The sequence below is a fragment of the Pezoporus wallicus genome, unplaced genomic scaffold (genome assembly GCF_028554395.1).
Source record: "Pezoporus wallicus isolate ANWC-B61680 ecotype Strahan unplaced genomic scaffold, APGP_CSIRO_Pwel_v1 scaffold_3294, whole genome shotgun sequence".
Classification (NCBI taxonomy): Eukaryota; Metazoa; Chordata; class Aves; order Psittaciformes; family Psittacidae; genus Pezoporus; species Pezoporus wallicus.
In genome coordinates, this window is record NW_026635478.1 from 14,028,111 (window position 1) to 14,055,000 (window position 26,890).

At 41.6% G+C, this 26,890-nt stretch overlaps 2 protein-coding genes across 9 annotated transcripts in view; both read right to left on the reverse strand.

Annotated features, from left to right (window-relative positions):
* Positions 1 to 451: 451 nt before the first annotated feature.
* On the reverse strand, positions 452 to 13,291 carry PARP11 (poly(ADP-ribose) polymerase family member 11). Of its 6 annotated transcripts, none has more exons than XM_057428727.1 (8): positions 13,147 to 13,291; positions 9,320 to 9,409; positions 9,103 to 9,223; positions 7,961 to 8,036; positions 6,403 to 6,475; positions 6,185 to 6,315; positions 1,263 to 1,414; positions 452 to 787 (listed from the first exon to the last, which is right to left on the reverse strand). In XM_057428727.1, exons 2-8 carry the CDS (start codon positions 9,407 to 9,409, stop codon positions 474 to 476), a joined length of 957 nt encoding a protein of 318 aa, XP_057284710.1. In that variant the 5' UTR covers positions 13,147 to 13,291; the 3' UTR covers positions 452 to 473. The 6 variants fall into 6 exon arrangements, with proteins under 6 accessions (XP_057284710.1, XP_057284694.1, XP_057284704.1 ...); XM_057428711.1 differs by having other exon boundaries at positions 9,320 to 9,449; XM_057428721.1 differs by lacking the exon at positions 13,147 to 13,291 and adding an exon at positions 12,789 to 13,121 and having other exon boundaries at positions 9,320 to 9,449.
* A 10,175-nt stretch (positions 13,292 to 23,466) lies between these two features.
* Positions 23,467 to 26,890, reverse strand: part of TSPAN9 (tetraspanin 9) — a 153,677-nt gene continuing 150,253 nt past the window's right edge. For all 3 annotated transcript variants that reach the window (XM_057428698.1, XM_057428690.1, XM_057428683.1), the window contains 4 exons: positions 26,883 to 26,890; positions 24,610 to 24,741; positions 24,402 to 24,485; positions 23,467 to 23,608 (listed from right to left, as the gene is read on the reverse strand). The exon at positions 26,883 to 26,890 is cut by the window's right edge and continues 94 nt beyond it. In XM_057428698.1, coding sequence (XP_057284681.1) covers positions 23,537 to 23,608; positions 24,402 to 24,485; positions 24,610 to 24,741; positions 26,883 to 26,890 — 296 coding nt within the window. In that variant the 3' untranslated portion in view covers positions 23,467 to 23,536. The remainder of the gene's footprint in view (positions 23,609 to 24,401; positions 24,486 to 24,609; positions 24,742 to 26,882) is intronic.

Below are 26,890 nucleotides of genomic sequence, written 5' to 3' on the forward strand. Positions count from 1 at the left end.
TCCAAACACAAAGCAGTGTGTACTACAGAACACAGACATACAGACATAATATGCACCAAAGTCCCCCATTTTTGTTGTTGTTCTACAGACAATCTTTACAAAAGATTAGTTTCATCATATGCATACTGTATTACAGGCATATTTCTACCACATGAATAAATACTTTAAATATATTAAAAAAATCAGAACATAAATCTTGCCTTTGAAAAATTACCAATGTCCAGCGTCTTTAAGGCTCACTAAGCAATTTCAAATTTGTAATGGTATCTACATTTGAAAAATGCATTAATAAAGTTTACAGACCTTAAAAAACAGTTCAACAATCTCTCTTAACTGTTTAATACCCTCCCCTCCTCCATAAACACATGCTAGCTTTTCTTTCATCTCTCTCACACTTCCTGTTTTTTATAGTTGTCTTTACAAAAAGAACATCAAAAAGACACAAACGATATTCAGTTCAGCTGCTTTCAAAGTCAAGAAAATTCTATTAAATACTCAGGGTAGATTTGGTTGGCATCAAAGATAACAAAGATCTTTGGGTTCCAGGTATTATCCACACAGCTGTCGTACAAGTTCACAAAACTTCCATCTTTTGAAGGAGGCCTCATGTATTTTGAATCACCATTGATATAGTCACCAGTTAGTACACGAGCAAGAAACATGACTTTATCTGGTCTGTGCAGATGAGGCTGCAGGTTCACACCATGAATTTGAAAAGTATCTCCATGCTTCATGTTCTCTTTGCAGAAATGACTGGAATATGATGCATCTCTTGCAAAATAAGTCCCTTTCAAAAAAACAGAAAAAAAAAGTCTGATTATACTGTTATGATAGCTTAACTACTAGAGCATGAATATAGGTATTAGGATGATAAAAGATGTCTGTTCTCTTATGTTCATGAACTCTCATGTTCATGCGCCCTCACCCTCCTCCCCCCTGCACTCCCCAAATCCTTAGATTATAGCAACATTACCAAATATTTCTAGTGAGAATGTTTTAGTAGAGAGATTGTCTTGTGATTAACGTTGCTTCCATTGCAATGCTGCTGCACACACTCCCTGGACCTACTGGCCAGTTTTGGTAATTACATTCCTTACTGCATCCTAACTTTCTTAAAATACACTTGATGGAAAAGCAGAGCTATATTAAACAGCTCTTGAATAAACACAGTGAGTGTATCACAAAGAACTTAATATGGGGAACACTTCACAAAGTTCAACTTTTGAGATTGCTGAACTGTTGTATCTGGCAAAAATACTTACCTTTTCCATATACAGCAGCATGTATCCCATTTATTCTCCAGTCAAAGTTATGAATACATATTGCTTCAACAAATTCATTACTGGTGCCATGAAATAACATCTGCTCATTAATAGTTGGAACACCTCTTTTCTTCTTTAGTTGAGCTTTTTTCCTACAGAGAACACACAATACGGCATTACAAACATCAGTACAATCGAATTAAGTTACTACTCTGAAATCACTATGGAGGGGACAGACCTAAAATACTCTATACATTCCACTTTCACTAATCTAGATGACTCTAGTTTTTAACAGATGATTCTGCTTTAAAGTGGTCAGAATTCTTAAGGGACATGTTTTACTTCTGGATGCTGTGGACTATTTTCATAAGTAATCCAAGATTAGGAAAAAAAAGTCTTTATACCAATTTTATCTACATTCTTCACCTGGCATTAGTTTCAGTACAGTAATTTTATGCAGATACATTTTAAAAGAAAGGCACTTTTCTCCCACTTTGTTCCCTCCACCTACTTAAATAGCATGGTTGGATGGCTAACCAATTTAGTGGGTTATAAAGTATAACTACTCAGCCAAACCAGCAAAAATATTAAAAATAAAATTACCTAAATGTCAAGGTAAAATTACTTCAATGTGATAATTTCATAATAGTTTTCCAAATTTATCATTCACATACATTCTAAGAGGTAGTATTCAATCCTTTGTGTATTGAAGGATTACATGTATATATAATTTTTGAAAAACAAAAACCACCTTGTATTACAGGTGAAACCATATTACAGTCCTATAGGCAGGCCATAGCACACCTTCAATCAAAAAAACAGATATATTTTCTATCATTTTTTTACGCAACTTTCTCTCATCTGGGTTTTCCTAAGATCCATGAAGAAGTTGACTCTGAATCTGTGTCTAAATCATTCAGCTGTTCATAGTTATGATCCCTTGACTGTCCAGACAAAAACAAGTCAGAGTGCATCATAGCATCGTTCTTGTCTGTGTAGCTGAATTTTCTTCCTATACAAGCTATAGTGCATGGGGCATTGTGCTACATAGGTTTATCAGGCACATACTTATCAAATTAAGCTATCTGCTTATAACAGGAGTGCACACTTGAATTGGGAAAGCTTCATAGGACCTACAGTTTAGATGTAATCTGAAGAAGTCCCACCAACCAGGTTCAGGGAAAGAGGCAGCAAGGATTCTTTATCATATTAATAGCATTACGTTGCAATTATGCATTATTTATAAATAAGTACATTTCACAGAAGTAGAAATCTTACAGTACTTAGACTGAAAGAGATGTTTATTCTGCTTTGTTGTTCACCTTTTTTTTCCCTGATGAAGAGTCCCTCTCCAGTATGCACACCTACAGCCCCCTTCAGATACTGGAAGGCTGCTATGAGGTCTCCACGCAGCCTTCTCTTCTCCAGGCTGAACAGCCCAAACTTTCTCATCCTGTCTTTGTATAAGAGGTGCTCCAGCCCCCTTATCGTCTTCATGGCCCTCGCTCTGGACTTGCTCCAACAGTTCTATGTCCTTCTTATGATGGGGATACCAGAGCTGAACACAATACTCCAAGTGGGGTCTCACAAGAGCAGAGTAGAGGGGCAGGATCACCTCCTTTCACCTCCTGGTCACGCTCTTTTTGATGCAGCCCAGGACAGTTGGCTATCTGGGCTGCGAGCACACACTGAAGCCGGCTCATGTTCAGTTTCTCATTGACCAACACCCCAAAGCCCTCCTCAGGCTGCTCTGAATCACTTCTCTGCTAACCTGTAGCTGTGCCCCGACCCACGTGTAGGAACTGACTTGGCTTTTTACTGATTTGGAACAGAACTCAAAGAGTCTAACTATTCAAAAAAAAAGTCTTAGCACTTTTCACCAGCAGTGACAAGCTAATCCAGTAAAACAAAATTAAGTGGATCCACCAGTCAGATCTCTCATACAGCCAGTTCGACCAATTCCTCCAGGTTCTTTTCCATGAGCAGCTTTCCAGCCACTCTTCCCCAAGCCTGTAGCGCTGCATGGGGCTGTTGTTGCCCAAGTGCTGCACCAGGCACTTTGCCGTGTTGAACCTCATATAGTTGGCCTCGGCCATTAATCCATCTTGTCCAGATCCCGTTGTAGAGCCTTCCTACTCTCAAGCAGATCAATACTCTTGCCCAACAAGGTGTCATCTGCAAACCTACTGAGAGGGCACTCGATCCCCTCATCCAAGTCATCAATAAAGACAGTAAACAGAACTCGTCCCAGTTCTGATCCACTTGTGACCAGCCACCAACTGGATTTAACTCCATTCATCACAACTCTTTGGACTCAGCCATCCAGCCAGTATTTTACTCAGTGAAATATACACCCATCCAAGTCATGAACAGCCAGTTTCTACAGGGGAATACTGTGGAAAACATTGTCAAAAGCTTTACTAAAGTCGAGGCACAGAACATCCAGCTCTGTCCCACCCACTAAACAGGTTATCTTTTCCCAGAAGGTGATCAATCTGGTTAAACAGGACCTGCCTTTCATAAACCAATGCTGACTGTGGCTGATCATCTGGTTGTCCTGTACATGCCACATGATGGTGCTCAAGATCTGTTCCATAACCTTCCCCAGCACCAAGGTCAGAGTGAGAGGCCTGTAGTTCCCCAGATCCTCCTTCCAGCCCTTCTTTTAGATAGGCATCACATTTGCTGACTTGCAGTAAACTGCAACCTCCCCAGTTAGCCAGGACTGCTAATAAATGATTGCTTAGTGAGCACTTCCACCTGTATCCTTTGATGGATCCCATCCACTTCCTTCTGTGCCCTTTGGTGGATCCTATATGACCCCATAGACTTGTGTATGCCTAAGTGTAGCAGCTAAATGACCATTTCCTCTTGAATTATGGGGGCTTCGTTCCACTCCTTGTCCCCGTCTTCAAGCTGGGTGCCCTGAGAACAACTGGTCTTACTAAGGCATTAAGCACCCAAGCCTTTTCCTCATCCTTTATCATTGTGTTTCCCCCCAGTATTCAATAAAGACAGAAATTCTCCTTAGCCCTCCTTTTGTTGCTAATGTATTTAAAAAAACATTCTTTATTGTCTTTTATGGCAGTAGCCAGATTAAGTTCTAGTGGGGCTTTGCCCTAATTTTCTTCCTGCGTAACCTCATGACATCCTTGTAGGCCTCCTGAGTTGCCTGTCACTTCTTCCAAAGGTCATTAATTCTCTTTTTCTTTCTGAGTTCCAGCCAGAGCTCTCTTCAGCCACACCACTCATCTTCCCCATTAGCTCATCTCGTGGGCACATGGGGATGGCGTGCTTCTGTGCCTTTAAGATTTCCTTCTTGCAGAATGTCCAGCCTTCCTAGACTCCTTTGCCCTTCAGGACTACCTCCCAAGGGACTCTTTCAACCAGTCTCCTAAACAGGCCATAGTTTGCCCTCCAGAAGTCCAAGGGAGAGGGAGTTCTGTTGAGCCCCCTCATTACTTCCCCCAAAATCAAAAACTCAATTAAGAGAAGGCTAACTCTCTTAACCAAGAACTTAATTTCCTTATGCATTTTCATGATTTGCATCAAAAGGAGCGTGACCAGCAGGTCAAAGGAGGTGATCCTGCCCCTTTACTCTGCTCTTGTAAGACCTCACCTGGAGTATTGAGCACAGTTCTGGTGTCCTCAGCATAAAAAGGTCATGGAACTGTTGGAACAAGTCCAGAGGAGGGCCACGAGGATGATGAGGGGACTGGAGCACCTCCTGTATGAAGACAGGCTGAGAAAGTTGGGGCTGTTCAGCCTGGAGAAGAGAAGGCTGCATGGAGACCTCCTAGCAGCCTTCCAGTATCTGAAGGGGGGCTACAGGGATGCTGGGGAGAGACTCTTCATTAGGGACTGTAGTGACAGGACAAGGGGTAACGGGTTAAAACTTAAACAGGGGAAGTTTAGATTGGACGTGAAGTTTAGATTGGACGTGAGGAGGAAATTCTTTACTGTGAGGGTGGTGAAGCACTGGAATAGGTTGCCAAGGGAGGTTTTGAATGCTCCATCCCTGGCAGTGTTCAAGACCAGGTTGGACGTAGCCTTGGGTGATATGGTTTAGTGTGAGGTGTCCCTGCCCATGGCAGGGGGGTTGGAACTAGATGATCTTAAGGTCCTTTCCAACCCTAACTATTCCATGTTACACCTTTAAAGTAACAATAAATTAGATATCTTTCAAAATTTCATATCTATGTAAATTTTTAATATACATCTGCCTAAGTTATTTCCTCACTGTTTAACTTAGTTCAGTTGGTTTTAAGAGTATAATACATCTTTAAAACAGATTGTGATATGAACTCCTTCTTAGAGGCCACACAAATAAAACTTCTGTCAAATATGACTGCTTAAGATTAATACTTAAGTGAAAGCAAAACTCAGGACTTCCTACTTCTTCCAGGCCAGCACAATATAAAGAGGGAAAAGCAGAGAACTTAGAAAAAGCTTCTGTAGCACATTAAAGAAAGAACACAAAAATGTGCTAATTGGACACTTAATTTTGTCCTTGGTTTCATGAAAGTTAAAAAATTTAACAAGCCACAAATATTTATTTGCTTTGTTCACTAAAAATTACAGTAATACAAGCCTGTCAAAGAATTATTTTACAAAAAGCATTGTTAAGTATCATAGGCATCTACCACATGGACATCCTGAACATCTTTAATGCATCAGTCTTGTCTGTGCTACGCTTACAGCTAATGCATTTCTACAAGTATTACATTTCTGCACCTGCAGAAGCTACAGTCTTGAAAATGGAATTCTGAATACAGAGGAATGACAAATAAGAAAATTCTAAAAATCTTAAGTTACACATATTTTCATTAATAATAAAAGCAATAAAACATATTTCTGCTGCACACCTTCAAGATTTGCTCCATTAATAATACTAAAACTGTTGGTTTTAGAAATAATCTCACCTGCAAAAAAACTCCCACAAGTCTAGATTTTGTATTCTCTTAATTCTTTTAATTCGGTGGCTATCCATTGTTTTTCCAAAGAGACTAGAAACTTCATTATATTCATTTGTTTTCTTTTGCAATGGAATAAGCTGGAAAAAAAGAGGTTAGTACAATTTCAATTCAATGCATTATTTCATTATCATGTATTTTTCACCAACTTCCATACCAACTCTTACCTGATATGGCTCATCGGTATTTACATTCTCCCAGTGGGAAGGCATAGGGATGGCCTCATTTTCACAGATGAAACTTGAAACAAAACAAAACAAAGCAAAAATACATCACTTCAAAGCCATGACACATTTTCTTCCTGTCAAACTCTTGCTCAAACCCAAAACCTTACACAAAACTACTTAGCTGAAACAAAGGCTGCTGTCAACAGGTAAGGTTAAATGCAAGAGGTCTTATTTTGTATTCAAATTCTGGCTTAGCTTATTGTAAGTAAACCAGCATAATGAGCAGCTTTAATATGTCATCTACAGCAAAAGATAAGAAGATAAACTGGAAGAGATGGTCAGAAAGTTCTGCAACCAATCGACAAACCCCACCCCTCAAAAAAATACAAAAAAAAAAAAAAACCCCCACAAAAACCACAAAACCAAAAACAACCCAACAAAAACCCCATGCTCAAAAAAAAAAAACCCCCCAAAAAAACAAAACCCAAAACCAACCAACCAAAAAAAAAACCCAAAAAGTGTGTTTTAAGCATATGCACCATATACATAACAGCTTTTAAGCCTTAAAGCCAGGACTAAAAGAAGCAATCTTCTGAAAGTAAAGAACAGTGTTATACCATGAAAGAGAGTACTGAATGCAGTTATTGGAGAAACAGAAACCCAAAAGTGAATTGCCACATTATTGCATACAATCTTCAGCAAATAGCCATCAAAAAACCAGCTGACACTTCAAAAAAAACATGCCTTCTTGAATGTCAGTGTAAAAAGGTTACTGTTACATTTCTCACTAGAAGTAACAGTTTTCTTTTTTGAAAATACCAGACTAAAATTCAGAACTAAAATTATTTCTGAAGAAAGCAGCTAGAGAAAAAAGTCCACATATTCCATATAGTCATTTTTACCTGTGGTGGTATCACTGCACAGATCAATTTAGAGTGTATTGAGTATCAGATTTACATCAGCACTGCTTTACATCTAATGACTTATCAGATGGTAAGAAACTTACAGTCTACTGCAATTAGACTCATAAAACAATCTGGTTGTTATGATGCATAATTCTTGTAATTTCAAAACATTTTAGAGTAAAGGATTAAAACATACAGGCAATATAACTCTCTTTTTTTGCTGTTACCATAATACTAAGAAGTCCTTACTAAAATGGAACAAACTACTAAGTATTTTGCTGCTGTTTCTCCACAACAATTGTGATTCAACAGGTATTTACAGGGACTCCAATGGCTAGATTTAGGCACAGCTTTAAGTACCTTGATAAAAGTTATCAGTATTCAGTATGCCTTGCCTCTCACACTGCAAGTTCCTTAATTTCTCCAGAGGTAAAATAAACAACAACAAACCAACACCCTAAAAATTCTTTTGATGTTCTTCTCTGAAATGTCTTCCTTCTTCACGTGACTAGCTCTCCCACCTTGGTTCACCTTTCAAATTGCTTGATGTGGGAAGTAAATAAACAACAAATATAAAATATATTTTTGTTTCATTTTACTTAGAAGAATCACCAATAAAATAAAATTAAGGTGTCTTCTTTTTATTTCCTTACCTGAAAGTACTGATAGAAAAGGGAGCTCGCTTTATTGGACGTTGCTTAAGGGTAGTTAGGTTGGTTTGTTTCATCGCTAAGCATAAAACAAGAGTTAGGATGAAAGTTTCTGGAATTCATCTATAACATACGAAACATGTAAGTGTAGTTTTAAAAATAACAATACTACACAGTTGCTTGACAGGAAATCCCATTTCAACAATTAACAAATTAGCATTTTCGATAAATGTTTCGAAATACTGGCTTTAGAATCATTGTCATTTACACAAGTTGGCAAAATGCACAAATATTACAGAAAAGGTTTACTGTTAAAATATCCATCTAACAATCACTGGCAAAACTTCCACTGGCTTTAATACAACCAGGATGACAAAGCATGTTACTACTGTCCTTATAAGACATCATGACCTACAAACAGGAACATAAAAATAGTTCTTCAGCATTTGTACTTAGTGCTTTTATTCCAGATGCAAAACAAGGAATTTTTTTAAAACAGACATTTCAACACAGGTAAACACAAAACTCACTGTATTGTTACATACTAATTTAACTCCCAGTACATTGCTGTTTTACCCAGTGCCCACTTTCTGTGTTTGTAATACTATGATTTTCTTTGTCTTGGAAGAGGCTTATATTTAAGCATATAGCTGTTTCATAATTTCATCAGAAAATAAACAATCTTTGAATGGAAAAGCTAAAAAGAAAAACCCAACCAAAACGACAAAAAAAACAAACAACAAACCCCAAACTAAACCCTCAGAGTACAGATCGAATTATAGTTAACATAACCGAGAGCTTTTCAAGCTACTACAGTTTTCAAGCTTACAAGCAGTTGCACATTAAAGAAAAAATGTTCAAACTCCCCAGTCCCACAGATGTATGGTAAGGTAAGTAGCAGCAACATGATGGGAGTGCTACTAAACAAGACATGCTATTTTATTAATAAACTACATTACAAAATTGCAACAGGGCAGTTGCTTCTAAAAACTACTATGTACTTTCCAGTAAAGACAACATTTCCAATCACAAGAATCACAAGTTTTTGCATTAGGTATGAGGACATTAATTTGGTGAATGAACAAATAAACTGGTGTATCTGGCACTTTCTATTATTTAAATTTACTCTATGAAAAGATACACACCTGAAAAGTCTAGCGTGTAGTTAAATTTTGCAGTAGTAAAACAAACAGAACCATGTGGGTTTGTTCGGAAGCTCCTTTCAATATCTTCACTGCTAACAGAGCAATGACTGTTTGAATCAGTCTTCAAAATAAATGAAAAAGCACATTTAGACAAACAGCAATAGGTAGTTTGATGCATGGAATGCATCACAGCTAATGTAAATTCATAGGTATTTACCTGAAACATATGCCATTTACCACACTCAGCCAAATAAAACCAGCCCCACTGAGTATCAGCGGTATCCATCTCTTCAATTGAATTTTCCATCTTTGGAAAAAAAATCTTTTATTGTTCTTTGAAGCATTTCCTGAAACATTCACACACAAACAAAAGAAAAGTTTTGATAGTATTTAAAAACTGCATTATTTGAGAAATTTATTTAAAAAATTAAATAAAGTGAATTTGCAATCTTAATAAAACAAAAAAACAGCAGGTGGAAGGCAGATTTGCTTTCTCTTTGTCAGAGAAAAATTCTCAGTTTGCTACTTATCCAGTATTACTCTTTAAGTTAGTTAAACATTTTCAAACATCTAAGTGTGACAGTAAAGGCAAGAGCTATAGGTTCTAAATGATCAGAGAGGTGCTAAATGCCACACTGATGAACATATGAGCAAGGCCATTTCTATATGCAACATACATACCACCCACAAATGAGGTGTTGGGGTTACAACGTGATGAAAACATCTACTAGGAACTCAACAACAGTGAACAAATCAGAGCGGGTATCAGAAGCTGTTAGGAAAAAAAACAACCAACCAAGCAAAAAAAACCTAACACAAAGAATGGAATTATTTAACTGTTCGAGTCCACAGTTCCTCAACTGCCTGCAGGTTTGCTTCTCCCTAATGCACCCTCTTAAAAAATGATACAATAAAATTACCAGTACTCTGTACTTGTAACTACAGAGAAGCTTCACACCAAATGCCAGAATGGCTTCCATACTGCATTCCACAAGCAATTACTACCATAGCTGGGGTTTCTGCAGGATGGAAGACAGGACTGAGGAAAGGATATAGCAGAGGTCTACAAAACCACGACAAAACCGAATAGGGAATAACAAATCACATTTTCTTCCAATGTAAAAAGGAGACACCTATCAAAGGTTGCACATGTTAAATTAATAACAAGTGAAAGAGAGAAAATTTTTCATAAAACTGATGGCAACCTATGGAATTTCTCTTCATGGGATGCTGTGGATGCTGCAAACTTACAGAAGTTTAAAAAGCAGCTAGACGAGCTCAAGCTTACCAAAAGCTGGAATACCTCCAGAAGGACAGTCCCTGACAGATTTCAACTCCGTCATTTATCAATAAAATCCTGAAAACTCTTGAAGTACTTGACTCTACTTGCACATATCTCTTAACATGTCAACTTTGACTGCCACATATCCCCCCCAAGCAAAAATTCTAAGTAGGCTGAGAGGAATCTTTCAGAGAAAGACGCTTGCCCCACTACTAGAAAAGATCAGCAATTCATCCACTCTAACTGCTTAACCAAGACTGGCACTCTTCCCAACTATTTCTTCAACTTAACTTTTGCTTCTGAGAAGTGGAACAATACGCTTCAGCCCAAACAAGTCAAATAATGTCCGGTTAATACCTCAAATGCTTCATTAATTGTTTCCTGGACACTTCAACCCAGAAAAAAAAGTAGAGACCTCAGGAAGGCAAATTCTGGAGACTAGAAGTTGGCACCAGGTGGCCAGTGCTACTGGGGCAGCAGTTGAGAGGAAAAGGCCCTTTTAGCCCCACCTTTCCCTCTTACTTTTAACAAGCTAGCCCTGTGTGCTAGTTTGAAAAACAACCCCAGAAACCTCTTTGTGGTAACAGCTAGAGACTGTACTCTGATCATCAAAACTCCAAAGGACGACAAAAATCTAGTTGTTTAGAAAACAGTGAAATCAGAAGTGAACTTCCACATCTCTGAATTGCAGAATCTGAGGGCAAACCTACTTTAGTACAAATGGAACCCTACACAATTTTACATACATGGATAGCTCCCTCACATTCAAGCAGAACTACAATAAAGGGACATCAGCTTCATGGAAACATATTTTGAAAGAGGTAAGAAAACTCTTATTTCAGGTAACATCTGTCCAACATCTCTTTTATTCATCACAGCAATACAAAGTCATTTGTCAAAGTCAAAATACATTTGCTAGGTGTTAAAGCACAACTGGCCAACAACTTTTTATAATACACTTTCAACTTCAACTTGATTCTTCCTCTCCAATGAATACTTGGCTATGTTCTCTCCTACAGAGAGAAGGCAGAGGTAGTCTATGCTTTTTTTTTTTTTAAGCTACAAGAAAAGCAAATCAGGTTTTGTAGGTAACATTTTGCGACCTCATGTTCCCACTGAAACCTCACCTCCATTGCAATGTTAGTCCAGGGCCTTGAATCTGATGAATCAAATTGATAATGCCTTTTGAACAAGTTACAGACTGAGAGGGCAGGTTTATCTGTGCCCTGACAACACACTTATATTTCTCTGGGGACAACACAGCCTCCAGAATAAACCTTTTACTAAAGAGACAGTTATTTCTGTATTTCAAAAATGTTACACTCAATTCACATGTACTGCCCTAGTCACAAATTCTAGGGTAAGCAGGTAAATTCCAGGATACTTAGAAGTATGGAAGAATGACCCAAAGGCATGAACATGTAAAGCGATAAAAACAAGAGCTGTTCTTATAGGTGATGCAAATCCAAAATCTCTCAATTTTTCATTGAATTTAAAAATCAAACCCACGATCTTTGTAAGAAGCTTTTTTTGGTTTTTTTTTTTGTGGTTTTCTCTGTTGTTTTTTTTTTGGGGGGGGGGGGGGGTGTCCAAAAACACTGAATGAATGCAGAGTGAGCAGAAAAATCTCAGTAGGTTTTTCTGGATGTCAGGATGTCAACTATCAAAGATGCAGCAATCAGAATTTTATTAGCAATGATGTTACTAACAGAAAGCCTCTCAACTCCCATTATCAGCACTGTTTCTACTGGTCTGTCTAGGAGTTACCAGAGCAGCTCAAATTAAACACAATTACTCTGACAGCAAAATCATCCTTCTAAACAGATGTTTGTTACATGTTGTACCGTGATTGAATGGCTTTACTATTACTGGTAATGCGTTGCCTCTCTTTCCAGAAGTACTTTAAAGTCTGACTAATAAACATGCTTTATAGTGCACAGAATCACAGAATGGTTTGGGCTGGACCTTGAAGATCATCTTGTTCCAATCCCCCTGCCATGAGCAGGGACACCTTCTCCTAGACCAGGCTGCTCCAAGCCCCATCCAACCTGGCCTTGAACACTGCCAGGGATGGGGCAGCCACAGCTTCTCTGGGCAACCTGTGCCAGCACCTCACCACCCCCATGGCAAAAAATATAGAATCATTCCAATGGTCTATTTCGCTTGCTTTCTTGTGCTGTGTACTTCCTCTTGGCAGACTGTGCTGTGTTGCTGAGACAATTTATAAAGTTCCCTGCTGGAAAACTAAGGGACTCTGTCTCTTCCTCGGAGAACAAGGCATCTGAGCGGGAGGGTTGGCTGAGGTAAACGTGCAGGAAAGCAGAGGAAATAAGAAGGAAGAACAGCATTAACGCTAGTATGGGACACAGACGACAATACCGTCTGCAACTGTATCACTACTTACCCTCTTTGTGCTGAAGGGGGCCACGGTTGCAGTCACCCCCTCTATCGACCCCCTCCAGAGCTGATCCCATTTGAGTTCAGGGACACGGCGGGGAGGTCAGTCTAATCACTGCACCAGCACCTCTCCATTTGGGCCGTAGGCGTCCCCAAAAGATGGTGGCCTACGCCTCCCACCCCCTTCCCCAACCTGGCAGCGCTCCCGCCGGCGGGGATGACAAGGGAAGGGATGGGAGGGGATAGGAGAGGAAGGAAGCGGAAGGGAAGCGGCCTGCTGGGCGCACGTTATACGGAGACGGGCTGAGGAGGAAAAAGAGGAAAGGAGCTGCCGTTTCCCCTGTCCCCCTCCCGCCCGCACTCACCGCATCGGCCGCCCACCCCGAGCTCGCTCCCCAAACACCGCCCGGAGAGCAGGCTGAAGGGGGCGGGCAGTGCGTGTGGCCACGGGAGGCGCACAGGTCGCGTCACCGCTCGGCCTCCGGGCGCTTCCGTTATCGGTGGCAGAAGGGGCGGGCTACCGGCTGTAGGCGGTCGCGCTCGATAGGCTCGTGAGAGAGCGGGACGAGGTCTGGGGTGCCAGTGAGCAGCGGAGTAGGAGGTGCTGCAGAGGGGGTGCGGGTTCTGTTGTGCCGAGGGCACCCGCCGGCCCGCCTCTGTGGCAGCCCTGTGGCTGTGGCTGTTTCCTGTCAGCCGCTCGGGCTTGGGCTCTGGCAGTCTTGTCGGTGCTGCACGGTGTAGGTAGCGTTTTTGCGAGGAGAGGCTGTGGTGAAGCACCCCTCGCTGCTCTGTACCCCACAGTGGTTTTTGGTTCTTCTGACTGTTGGATGTTCTTCTGGATAGCAGTGGATTTTACCAAGGAATTTTTACAAACGATAGTTTTCCGGTGAAATAAAAACATACTTGAGCCAGTCTATGTATTTAATTCTGTACACATAGTATTTTAAAGAGCTGGTACCATGTTAGCGTCAGGCACGGCAGCAGAAGTGACCATTCGTAACAATCATGAGGTATGATTAGCTAATGGGAAGAGGGAATAAGAACTGCCGCCTTTTGCCGGCATTCATCCACTGGGCCTTTGGGGCCTGCACGCAGCTTCATGCTGCAACTGAGATCTAGAAGCAGCAGCAGCTCTAGGACTGCTTAGTAAGAGAGGCCATGGTCGTGAGTGCAACCCACCCCAGACTTTTGGTGCAGAGACTGTAGGATGAGAGCTGCAGAGTGGAAAAGCAGGCAGTGATGCCTGCTAAAGCAGTAAGCCAGTGGGCTCAAATTCAAAGGGAATATCAGGAAGAACATGTATTCAGACTCTGGCTGTGCTAACCTTGCCTCTTAATACAGAGTTAGAAAAGGTTATTTTTCTGAGTTAAAAAGTTAAGCAGCCTGTAGTGAATCACCACAGGTATTTCACTGGCATGAACATGATGCTTCTGGAATACAGGCGTTTTCTGGAAGCAGGATTATCTTTCTGCAGCCATGGTATTTGGTATCAGTATTGTTGGAAAGCACATAAAGATTGTGAGGACTTACTATACCTATGTTGCCTTGCTTTATGAATCTATCACAGGGTAGAAGTAAGGGAGAATTCTATTGCCATCTTAGCTATTGCAGAATATCTGTTGAACATTGTTTTTTCTTGAAGAGATGCTGTCAATGCTTTATGTGGGCTTCTCTGAGTAATCTATTCCTGTTGTTATTACTGGCCGTTGTGTATTTTTTAAATAATAGTCAGGCCGTGTCCCTGAACTCAAATGGGATCAGCTCTGGAGGGGGTCGATAGAGGGGGTGACTGCAACCGTGGCCCCCTTCAGCACAAAGAGACGCTTACGAGGGGGCTACAGCATTGGGAGATAAGAGTGACTGACATCATTTATGGGGACATGTGCAAGGCATTCAACACTATCTTGCACAGCATCCTTGTCTCTAAATGGAGAGGCATGGATTTGATGTGTGGACCACTCAGTGGATAAGGAATTGGCTGGATGGTTGCACTCAGAGAGTTGTGGTCAACAGCTTGATGTCCAAGTGGACAGCAGTGACAAATGGTGTCTGTCAGGGGTTGATACTGATCCTGTTCAACATCTTTGTCAGCAACATTGACAGTGGGATTGAGTGCACTCTCAGCAAGCCCTCACCACATCAAGCTGTGTGGTGCAGTCAACACACTCGAGGGAAGGAGTGCCATCCAGAGGGACCTTGACACACTTGGGAGGTGGGCCAGTGCCAGCCTCATAAAGTTGAACAAGGCCATGTGCAAGGTCCTGCATCTGGGTCAGGGCAATCCCAGGCACAACTAGAGGATGGGCAGAGAAGAGATTCAGAGCAGCCCTGCAGGGAAGGACTTGGGGGTATTGGTTAATGAGAAACTGAACATGAGCTGGCAATGTGTGCTTGCAGCCCAGAAAGCCAACCACATACTGGGCTTCATCAAAAGGCGTATGGCTAGCAGGTTGAGAGTGGCGATCCTGCCCCTCTACTCTGCTCTTGTGAGACCCCACCTGGAGTAGTGGATCCAGCTCTGCGTCCCCCAGCACAACAGGGATATGGACCTCCTTGAGCAAGTTCAGAGGAGGGCCACATTGATGATCAGAGGGCTGGAGCATCTCTCCAATGAAGACTGGCTGGGAGAGTTGGTCTTGTGCAGCCTGGAGAAAAGAAGGCTCCAGGGAGACCTTATAGCAGCTTTTCAGTACCCTACAGGGAGCCTACAAGAAATCTGTAGAGTGATTTTTTACAAGGGCACGTAGCAACAGGACAAGGGGGAATGGTTTTAAACTGAAAAAGGGTAGATTTAGATTAGGCATTGAGAAAACATTCTTTACTATGAGGGTGGTGAGACACCGGCACAGGTTGCTCAGAGAAGTTGTGGCTGCCCCATCCCTGGAAGTGTTCAAGGCCAGGTTGGATGGGGCTTTGAGCAACCTGATCTAGTGGAAGGTGTCCCTGCCTATGGCAGGGGGGTTGGAACTAGCTGATGCCTTCCAACCCTAACCATTCTATGATTCTGTGATACCCATTTGGCACCTCTCATTACAAGCTCAAGTCTTCTGTCTCTTGTCCTTCAACCATGCACCACTGTGAAGTGTCTGGCATGGTCTTCTTGATATCCTCTGTAGGTATTGGGAGATTGCCGTTAATTCCTGCCACACAAGACTTTTCTTCAGGCTGAACAAGTCCAGGTCCATCAATTTCTCCTCCAGGGAGAGTGCTCTCTTGCCCTCCAGGGCAAGTGTTCCGTCCTCCTAACTGTCTTGGGTGTCATCTGCTGAACTTGCTTCAGTTCATCACTGCCTTTCTTGTACTGATGGGTCCAAAACTGGATGCAGTATTCTAAAAGAGGTTTAACAAATGCTAGTAATCCTTTCCTTTGAACTACTGGCTAGGGTCCTGCTATTTTACAGCCGAGGCTGCAGTTGGCCTACAGTGCCGCCAGGGCACGCTGCTGGCTCACATCCAGCTTTCCATGCACAGGGTTATGACTTTGAGAAGGGCTCCTCACCATCTAGTCATTTCCTAACCTTTATTTTTGCCAAGGTTCTTCCAATTCTTCCAAGGTGCAGAACTTTGCTTTTGTCTTTATTCAGTTTCATAATGTTCCTCTGAGCCCATTCCTCCAGCTTGTCTATGTCCCTATGAATATCTGCTCATTGCCCTTGAATGCATCAAGTAGCATAAGACAAGGAAGATAAACTGCTATTATACATTCTCTTAGAGAAAAAAGTTGTGATTTTTTAGTATTTGCCATTTCATAATAGATTAATTTTTAATAATTTAATGATGCATTCATGCAACTGAATAATAATGTAAATGATAATGAAATATAATTCTGCTCGCATTAACTGAAAGTAAGCAGAAAACAAACAGAACAACCAAAGAAGGAATACATTATAAGCATTCTGTAAAAAAAAAACCCGCCAAAACATGTTGTGGTATCCACAAACTTGTACACACAAAAATACTGTTGCCCAGAGGGAAGAGAAGAGAATGAGGAAATACTCTGCTTATTACAAAGCATCACATCTGGAGGCAATGGCTGTCCACCTCAAATGGGCATTGGTCTTGAGATATGGAGGAAGCTGTAGAAGCAATCATTATGCATTCTTTCCTTGAAAGTCTACATCATCCTGATTTGTTGTTCAAGGAGCTGTTATATGTGTTAGGTGATCTTTCTTAACCCAGCTCTCCTGCATCCTTGTGCTGAGATGCCACAAACCCTAAAGAGAGATTAAAACACCCCAGAAAACCCAGCTGACCTTCAGAAAGTGTGGAGGGGGGCAGACGATGAGAGCAGAAATACTGAAAGTGATCCAAAGTCACCTCAGTGAAAGGAATGAACAGACCAAAAGCCTAAAAGGCAACCACAGCAGCTTTGGAGAGGTGAAGGAAGTGAAGAGGTTGAGAGAGTCTCAGAGTTCAGAGATATGTTATGGAGCCTGAGAGACTAGAAAAGAGCCTGCAAAAACCTCTGAGAAGACAGAGTAGTCTCAGAGATGGTAAGAAAATGGCATAAAGCCTGCAAATGTGAAGGATAAAATAGACTAGCCTCAGAAAGGTGGAAAAAAGCAGGCAAGAAAGACACCCAGAGCATAGAGTAGCCTTGGAGAGGTGAAAAAAAAAAAAAAAGCAAACAGAAGGAATGCTGAGAAAGCAGAGAGTAGTCTCACACAGACCAAGAAAGAAGGAGAAATGTTGAGTCCACTGAGAACAGACGGTATGACTGGAGAGCCACAAAGTAGAAGCCAAACTGATATAACTGCACTGCAGGTACAGTATATAGGACAGTGAAGAAATAAGCAGAGAGGCTCAAAAAGCCTCTGAAGACAAGCAGAGTAGCTGAGTGAGAGAGTCCCATAGGGAGGAGCTTGAGGTGGGTTGAGAGGAGAGAGGAAGGAGCCTGTGGCAAAGCATGACCATGTCTCTTGACCTGTGGTCTTTAATAAAACAGGCATTGAGCACTATTGGCTCAGGCATCAATCTCCAAGAAATGCAAATAAATAAACCCTCACTAGCAGTTAGTTTGAACAGCTGACCACAACCCTTTAAGCCCAATAGCCCAGACAGTTATTCAGCCACCTTATCTGTCACGTATCCAAACCGTACCTCAACCATTTTCTACGGGGAACTGTGGCAAAGAGCTTGCTTAAGTCCAGGTGAACAACACTCACTGCTCTCCACTCATTCACATGAATAGTTGTCTCACTGTAGAAAGCTATGAGGGTGGATGGGCATAAGTTGCCCTACGTAAACCTAAGCTGCCTTTTCCCAATCAGTTTCTTATCCTTACTTATACTGGAAGTAGTTTCTGTGAGGAATTACTCTGTGATCTTCCAGGGGCAGAGAGCAGGCTGACGAACCGGTAGTTCTCAGGGGGCTCTTTCTTTCCTTTAGGGGGAGATGGCTGGGGAGAGGGAAGGTGTGCTATATGCCTCTTCAAATCATCAGGAACCTCCCCTGCTCATTACAACCTCTCAAAGACACGAGCAGCTTTGTAGTGACTCTCGTCAGCTCCCTCAGCACCACTGGCTGCATGTCAGGTGGACCCACGGACTGTTGCTTTCCATGTTCCTCACTAGTTTCAACACCAGCTGAGCTTTAGGCTTTGCAGATTCCACCCCACCATACCCAGGCAATGGCTTTATTCCTCCAGAGCAGCCCAGCCCCACTTCTGCTTCCCCTTTGCGCTGTCAGCCTCCATCAAGAGTTCTCTGTTCATCCATACTGGCCTTCTGCCAGGCGTGGTAGACTTCCCACACATAAAGTGGACCTTTTTTGTGCTTTGAGAAGGTGGTAGTAGCTACTCTTCTTTCTCCTGGGATTATTTTAGCCTCCATACTTCTTTCTTCTCTCCTCCAAGGTTATTCTCTGTTGCTCTTTATCCTTTTTTAGCAGCTGCATGCATACTCTGCTGGTGCTTTCAGAATCTCTGCTGCTTTCTTGTTATTGTTAAGGACTCTGGTGCATTCACTATGGTTATTTCAGGCTTTCTAACAGTTTTTTTTTGCTCTTTGAGGCTACTCTGTGCCCTCTGAGTCTTTTAAAGATTTTAGTTAATTTTCCATTCTTTGATGCTACTTTTCGGGGCACTTTCAAGCCTTCTGCCCTTGTTTTTTTTTGTCTTTTCTGAGGCCGCCTTTTGTACTACTGTATACTCTGGAGCTCCTTTAGTATCTCTGATACTATTTTCTTATTACTGAGCCTCTTTGGTATTCCCTGCAGTTCCTTTTGCCTTGTCTGTTTCTATCTTGGCCTCTTGGACACTGATACATTTTGTTTCCTTAGGTACTTACAGGCTTTCTTCCCCTGAGGCTGCTTTATGTTCCTGAATATCTTTCAGACTCTCTGTTGCTTTGATAGCTTCTGGTTGCCTCCATTGTTTTATCTGGGGATTTTTCAGACCATCTTCTACTTTGCTGGCATTTGGAGGGCTATTTGATCTTTCTCTGTATCAGTGTTTAATAAATTTTCATGGTTTCTGAGATGCTTTTCTGTGTCCTCTGCATGTCTTTCAAGCTTTCTAATACTTTGTCCTCTCTCCAACTATTCTGTATTCTCTGGGATATTTGCCTATATTACCAGGCTGTCAAACACAATTTTCTGATCTTTGGGGATCTTTCACACTGATTTCTGTTTTATTACAGTATTGTTCTGAATAAGGATGAGAGAGGATATTGGGGGGGATCTTTTCAGACATGCAAAAGCTTCAAGAGCTTGGACTTCAACTGCTGTGGAGTTGGAATAGATTTCTGTGAGTTATCTTTTGGAATGTTTGTTGTCCCCTTTTGGTTTTGGTGGTAGTTGGAGTTATAAAAGAAATAAGCTCAAAGAGGCACCTTTTAAAAAATCCTTTATTTTTATATTATCCTAGTAAAAATCTTTTATATAAAGGCGAATGTAAGTATTGCATAGAAGAAACACTGGTGCAAACACCACCTGGTGGGAATGGCATGTTGTTTCTTGGTGTCTACTATCTACTGCACAACAGATAGCTAGCCCATAGGCAAACATCTCCAGGTTTCCCCATGCCAGGTACAGGATGAAGCTGCTTAACTCTATGGAACAGAAGTTACATCAGAATTATATGTTCCCTATTCCATATTGCTCCCAAGAACCATCTGCTGGGAAAACACCATTTTCCTCCTTGCCTTTTCTACACTTGACATTGCCCTCAAAAGACCATGAGGATCAGTTCCTCTGACTTTTGCTTGCACCCTTCCTATGAGATTGTATTATTTCATGCATACAAATGGGGGGTGGACACAGGATAGGAGAGTTGGCCTAACATGACCACAGTCCAGGAATTCAATGCATGACAAATACAAGGCATCTTCTGTCATCCTGGAGACATCTGTGCCATTGTTTTTATCATCTCACATGCTACTCAGCTGTGGGCACTTCTTTTGGGTGCCGTCCACCTGGGCTTCCTATAACTAACAGCCTTGGTACCACCAGGAGGGAACAGAATTCACTGCTATCACTTTAACAGCTTTCAAATAGAGCTTCTTCAAGCTGTTCTCCTACTATGTCTCTGCCTAAGTTCTGCTGTAGCTTCCAAGCATGAAGCACAGTGAGACAGTGGGTATGCTACAGTCTGAAGGACCACCCAGAGAAACAGCACTTTCAGACATTTGAACTGTGCTTTCATGAATTAGAGATACAGAGAGGTATGCATTTATACAAATCAATAGTTGTGTATATTAAAAATACTTTTACTCAGTATCTGTTTTTATTTAAAAACATGCTAAAAACTTATATTTAAATAATCAGCATGACATTTGGGGAAAACACACAGACAGCCACCCACTAGCATAAGCAAAAAAAGTGCATACATACATGAGCCAAAGCAAGCTCCCTTTGACCAGTTTACAGGACAGTTAGTGTCTTCTCTAACAAACTGACTGACACAGACTCACACTTTCCAGAGCTGTTTTTTGTCACCTGGAAAATGGCATTACTTTTCTGCTCCTTTCAGGATGTCTGTCATCACCTCCCACATCAGAGAGTCAGGTAGAGACACAAATTAGCCCTGTTCTTGACTTCCTTCCTGTAGGTGGCTTCATGGAGATGTACATATGAAGCTTTTGTAACTATCTCAATACTGTGCTTAAAATAGCAAAAGTAGTCATTAAAAAAAGATTTCAGGATCTATGCTGCTAGATCATGAAATGGAATGAAGCATTCTAGAAAAATAAGTTTGGATGGAAGGCAAAGTAGCTGAGTTTGCAACTACACAATTCATCTCTGAATTACTCATAAACATTTTTTATTTCCTTATTAATTTCACTAATATATTTTTACCATTTTTTGTACAAAAACTGACTGCAGATTAAAAATTAAGATGTGGCAGGTACCACTGTGCGACCAAAAAGGACAGAGATGATGAACCTGCTCAGGCCTGCACCCTGCTCTTTTTGAACACCAGAGAAAGCTAGAGAAAACTAAGCACCTCTGCCCAAAGAGAAAATGCAGTGGAGCCATCAGATGAAAATTGTCCTGTCTTTTCTTGCAAAAATGGGAATGCATTTTAGCAACTTCGGATACAGTCTTACACGTAGCAGCAAGTACAGTGGGCATCAGAGCCCCTTCTTCAACATGGAACATCCATCTCCGGTAGGGCTCAGATGCTCCTGGTCCCAATTTTTGTTAGAAATGCAAGTAAAACTGGATTCAGTTTCTGTGCTTTCCCTCTGCTTTTTCCCTGATTCTTTTAAAGGCAATCCGATTGAAATAGCTGAACCCATATGGCATTGTCTGATTCAGTGGGAAACAGCCCTGTGAAACTTTGGGCATTGTGCTCCTATGGGCAAGGGACATACTCTCAGAATAGTAATCTTCTTCAAATTAATCTCTGTCTCCCACACATTCACACTGCTTCCTGTCATACTGATTTCACAGGAACTTAAAAAAGTGACACATAGGCCACGCAAAACACTGTTGTTGCGAGATGCATGCAGGACCTACTAGGAAAATGAATGGGACTAAAAACTCCCAGATAAGAAACAGCTCTTTCAGCCCACAAGGCTGAATGACACAATGCAAAATGATATCTTTTAAGAGTTTAAAGTTTAAATATTCAAACTGGACATTAAAAAACCTTGTTTACCAGAGGAGTAGTTTGACATGTTATGGCTCTGAAAGGCACAAAATCTCCATCCTCTACAGGTTCTGAAACTCAGCCCAATAATTTCATTATAACCCCTATTTCACATAGATGACAGTAACCCTTTGAGAGTGACACTGGATAAGGTAACCTCTGAAGGTCACTTCTGACTGCTGCTAATACAAAAAACAGTAGTTTTTTCAGAGTAGCAGTGAGCCCTGACTGGACTTAAATAAGAACATCCTCTGAGCCTTTCCTTCTTGTTTCACAAAACTTCAAAAACCTGGAACAAAGGGTAAAATGGGGGCTGCTTGCAATCAAACAGCATTAAAGCTACAGAAATGTATGTTTAAGTTTTCTGACAGGAATGTTGGTAAAAATATGCATTGCAGTGAACTCTGCACTATACCACTGGATGGACTTTGCAGTCCATCAGCAAAAACCAGTTCTGTACTGAAGGTGTGATGACACATACTATCCGTGAGTTCTGTTTTGGAAATTGCCCTTTTCCTGCATCACCTTGTTGCTATTAATCAAACAATCTAAACCATCTTTTCCAGCTCAGGGAGACAGCTGTCATCTGCCTGAGGAGACCCCTTCCATGAAGGGCACGGCATGACATCAAACTGCCATCTCCTTCCCTCATACCCAGCAGCATGCCATGCCTTGGGCAAACTTTTTGAAACAGACATCACAATTGTGAAATCTGTTGTCAACTAGCCAGTAGCCCAGACTGCAGTCTCCTTCCTTCATGTCAGGGAGCAGTGAGTTGCTTAGTTAGTACTTTCAGCTTTCATAGTAGCATGATGTCAAAGCAGCCAGACACTGCTTTGGGTGAGTAAAGGCATTGGAACTTTGCCTTACAGGAGTAGGAAGTTCACCATCTGGTCCAAAGGAAAGGCATTGCATTCCATCTGAGGATGTAACAAAGGTGGTTCCTTTGTTACAGTAAGGACATCAAGACCTTGGTAAAAGGTAGATGATGCCTCCCCATGGACTTAAAAAAAGTTATGTCTTTATTTGCTTGCACCGTCAACTTTGAAAAACATGCCTTCTAGAGATCGCACAGTGATTCCCAAATTAATGTACAATAAATGTGTAGAACCAAACCCAATAAGAAGTTATAAGTCAGGCTACTAAATTCTAAGCTATATCCATCATAATAATCATCATCATCATTATCATAATAAAAAAGTATACACCATAAGGTACAAGAAGCTGCAAAGCAAAGCAGCTCCAATTCCTAGGACTCTCAGAGTGGCTTTTCTGAGTCTTCCAGTAAATTAGGCAGGAGGGTTGAAAACTTAATGGAAGACTTTGAAGACTTCTGCCTTGAAGTTGAACACATGTAATTTTTGCACATACAGCATGGATTAGTAGAGCAAAACATTTTCTTAATGTTAAGAACCATTCTTATGATTTTGTGTAGAAAATCCATAGTTTTGGGGAGTTTCCCCTGTCTTTGGCAAATAAATGGCAAATGTGAAAGACAAAAATGAGTCAGCAAGTTGTGTCTGGACAAACTGGACAAATAACAACAAAGTAGATCAGTCAATGGGATGGATTCCTTCAGCAGGGCTAGGCTTGGTATTCTGTCATTCCTTTTATTCATTTTTATGATGAGACAGAAGGGTTGATGTGATAATGTTTCAGAGGTTTTAGGCATCATATTTTTTGCCAGTCCTGTGAATCTGCTGGAAGAGTGTCATGGAGAAGGCCATGCCAAGAATCTGAAGGGAAACAAACAATAAAAGCTTCAGTATGGTGAGGCTGCCAAATCTTCACTGCCACCTCTGTTCATTCTCCAGCTTTAAAAGTCATTCTACACTAGCCATATTTCTCAAGTTTCACTACTGATCAGTAAACTTGGATGTATGTTGTTCAGGCACATGGTGAAGTCTGGAGATGCATTTGTCAGAGCACAGATGGAGGCAAAAAGCTCTCAGGGCTCTTTGTCATATGTACAACAATTTTTTCAGAATATACATATGAGTCACTCTTCTTTTTCACCCAACAACTTGTGCTTGTTTAGCCAGATAACTGAAATGTAACTGAAATATCAGATTCAGGTATTCTCCCCGCAAAGTACAACAGTGATACAATAACCTCAAAATCTTAACAGATTATGATGGTACTTATGCGTTTCTTCTTTAAAACACATTAACCTACTCAGTGGCTATAAATTTACTAATTTTGGCAACTTCTAGAACTTGCTTCCAAATTTAAAAAAAACCAGTTCCCTAAGGGGCAGTGTAACAAATGGTGGAACATGGGAACCTCGGAGTGGTGTTCTGAAGTCAAAAGGCAGGTAAGCAAAACCCCACTGTAGCATGCCTTCTTTGTGGGACTGACTGACCTGCTTCCTTTCTGAATAGATGGCCATACATGAACTCACAAAACAAATCTGTAATTTTTGAAATCATGATCAAACTCAAAGTGGTTGAGTACCAATTTTCACAGAGCAGAATCAACAATGCTGATGGCAAATCAAAGGCATGTTGACAAACATCATACCAGTATTACCTGCATTATGAGGATGCATATCCCGATCGAACCAAGGACATGCTTATTCTCATCAAACCAGGTCATAACTCTCTCATAACATCCCTGAAATAATGATGAAAGAAGAAAATTGAAATCCCAAGGTCACATCTTCTTTCACATGCATTCTGTCTGTTTTCTTCCTTCCCATGTCTCCCTAACCCTTGACCTGGGCAAAAGCAAGCCTTACCGTTTTCCACACCAGTTCAGTAGAGTTCCGTCCACAGTCTTGGGAGTTTTCCGTACAACATCGGTCTGGGACAGTGTTTTCTCCCAGCACTGGGTACCAATCCGTAAAGTCATTCACACCACAGCATTTCATCTGTGGCAAAAATAAGGATTCATAAATTAAGTAGCACATTTCATGAATCACAGAATCATAGAATCAATAGTTAGGGTTGGAAAGGACCTTAAGATCATCTAGTTCCAACCCCCTGCCATGGGCAGGGACACCTTACGCTAAATCATATTACCCAAGACCTCGTCCAACCTGGTTTTGAACACTGCCAGGGATGGAGCATTCACAACCTCCCTGGGCAACCCATTCCAGTGCCTCACCACCCTAACAGGAAAGAATTTCCTCCTTATATCTAATCTAAACTTCCCCTGTTTAAGTTTTAAGCTGTTACCCCTTGTCCTGTCACTACAGTCTCTAATGAAGAGTCCCTCTCCAGCATCCCTATAGGCCCCCTTCAGATACTGGAAGGCTGCTATGAGGTCTCCACGCAGCCTTCTCTTCTCCAGGCTGAACAGCCCCAACTTCCTCAGCCTGTCTTCATACAGGAGGTGCTCCAGTCCCCTGATCATCCTCGTGGTCCTCCTCTGGACTTGTTCCAACAGTTCCATGTCCTTTTTATGCTGAGGACATCAGAACTGACCACAATACTCCAGGTGAGGTCTCACAAGAGCAGAGTAGAGGGGCAGGATCACCTCCTTTGACCTGCTGGTCACGCTCCTTTTGATGCAGCCCAGGATACGGTTGACTTTCTGGGCTGCAAGCGCACACTTCCTGATCATATTCATTTTCTCATCAACCAACACCCCCAAGTGCTTCTCTGCAGGGCTGCTCTGAATCTCTTCTCTGCCCAACCTGTAGCTGTGCCTGGGATTGCTCCCACCCAGGTGTAGGACCTTGCACATGTCATGGTTAAACTTCATAAGGCTGGCATCAGCCCACCTCACAAGGGTGTCAAGGTCCCTCTGGATGGCATTCCTTCCCTCCAGGGTTTCAACCGAACCACACAGCTTGGTGTCATCGGCAAACTTGCTGAGGGCGCACTCAATCCCACTGTCCATGTCAGCGATGAAGATGTTGAACAAGACCGGTCCCAACACCAATCCGTGAGGGACACCACTCATTACTGGTCTCCAGCTGGACATTGAGCCGTTGACCACAACTCTTTGTGTGCAGCCATCCAGCCAGTTCTTTATCCACCGAGTGGTCCATCCATCAAATTGATGTCTCTCCAATTTAGAGACAAGGATGTTGAGTGGGACAGTGTCGAACGCTTTGCACAAGTCCAGGTAGATGACATCAACTGCTCTACCCCTGTCCATCAGTTCTGTAGCCCCATCATAGAAGGCCATCAAATTGGTCAGGCAGGATTTCCCCTTAGTGAAGCCATGCTGGCTGTCACCAAGCACCTTATTGATTTTCATGTGCCTTAGCATGCCATCCAGGAGAATCTGCTCCAAGATTTTGCCAGGCCCAGAGGTGAGACTGACTGGTCTGTAATTCCCTGGGTCATCCATTTTCCCCTTCTTGCACAACTGCAAACTTTTACTGCCACTAAAGTACTGTATATTTTCAGAAGGGCTGCCAAACATTTTTGTATGTTAACGTGCTTTGTGCTCAGTGATCACTAAAAGCAAATACTTGACAACATTTAGAAAAAAAACAAACAAAAATAACAGTCCCATGCCCAAGGTATGTTAGCCTTCTTGTCACAAATACATGAACCCAAACACCAAAACATTAGGTAATCTGCCCACGAGTGCTGAACAGCAAAAGCCTATCTGCCAAGGCTGCAGTTCTACCTATGCAGATTTTGCTGCTTCTCCGTTTCAGTTCGTTTCTGCGCTTGTGGTCGGCACAGAGAACCTCAGAGAAAGGTAAGCATCTTTCACCTTATAGAGTACACTTTGATACTGGATTTCACCATACTCCCTGGATGCTCAAGAGTGCAAAATCAGAAATCAAAGTCTGATTTAGCCATCTTTTAGCCTTGGCACAAATGCCGAAGTCAACAGACTGCAGCAACCTTCTGGACAAACTGTGGGGTTTTGTTTGTTTCTTTGTTTCTTTTTGTTTGATTTTGGTTTTCGTGTGAGGTTTTGGGGTGTGGGGTTTTTTTGTTTGTTTTTTTTTTTTTTTGACTGGATGGTTGTTTTTTGGGTTTGTGTTTTTTTTTGTTTTGGGGTTCTGTTTGTTTGGGTTTTTTTTTAATTGAGAAAATATGTTACCTCTGCTT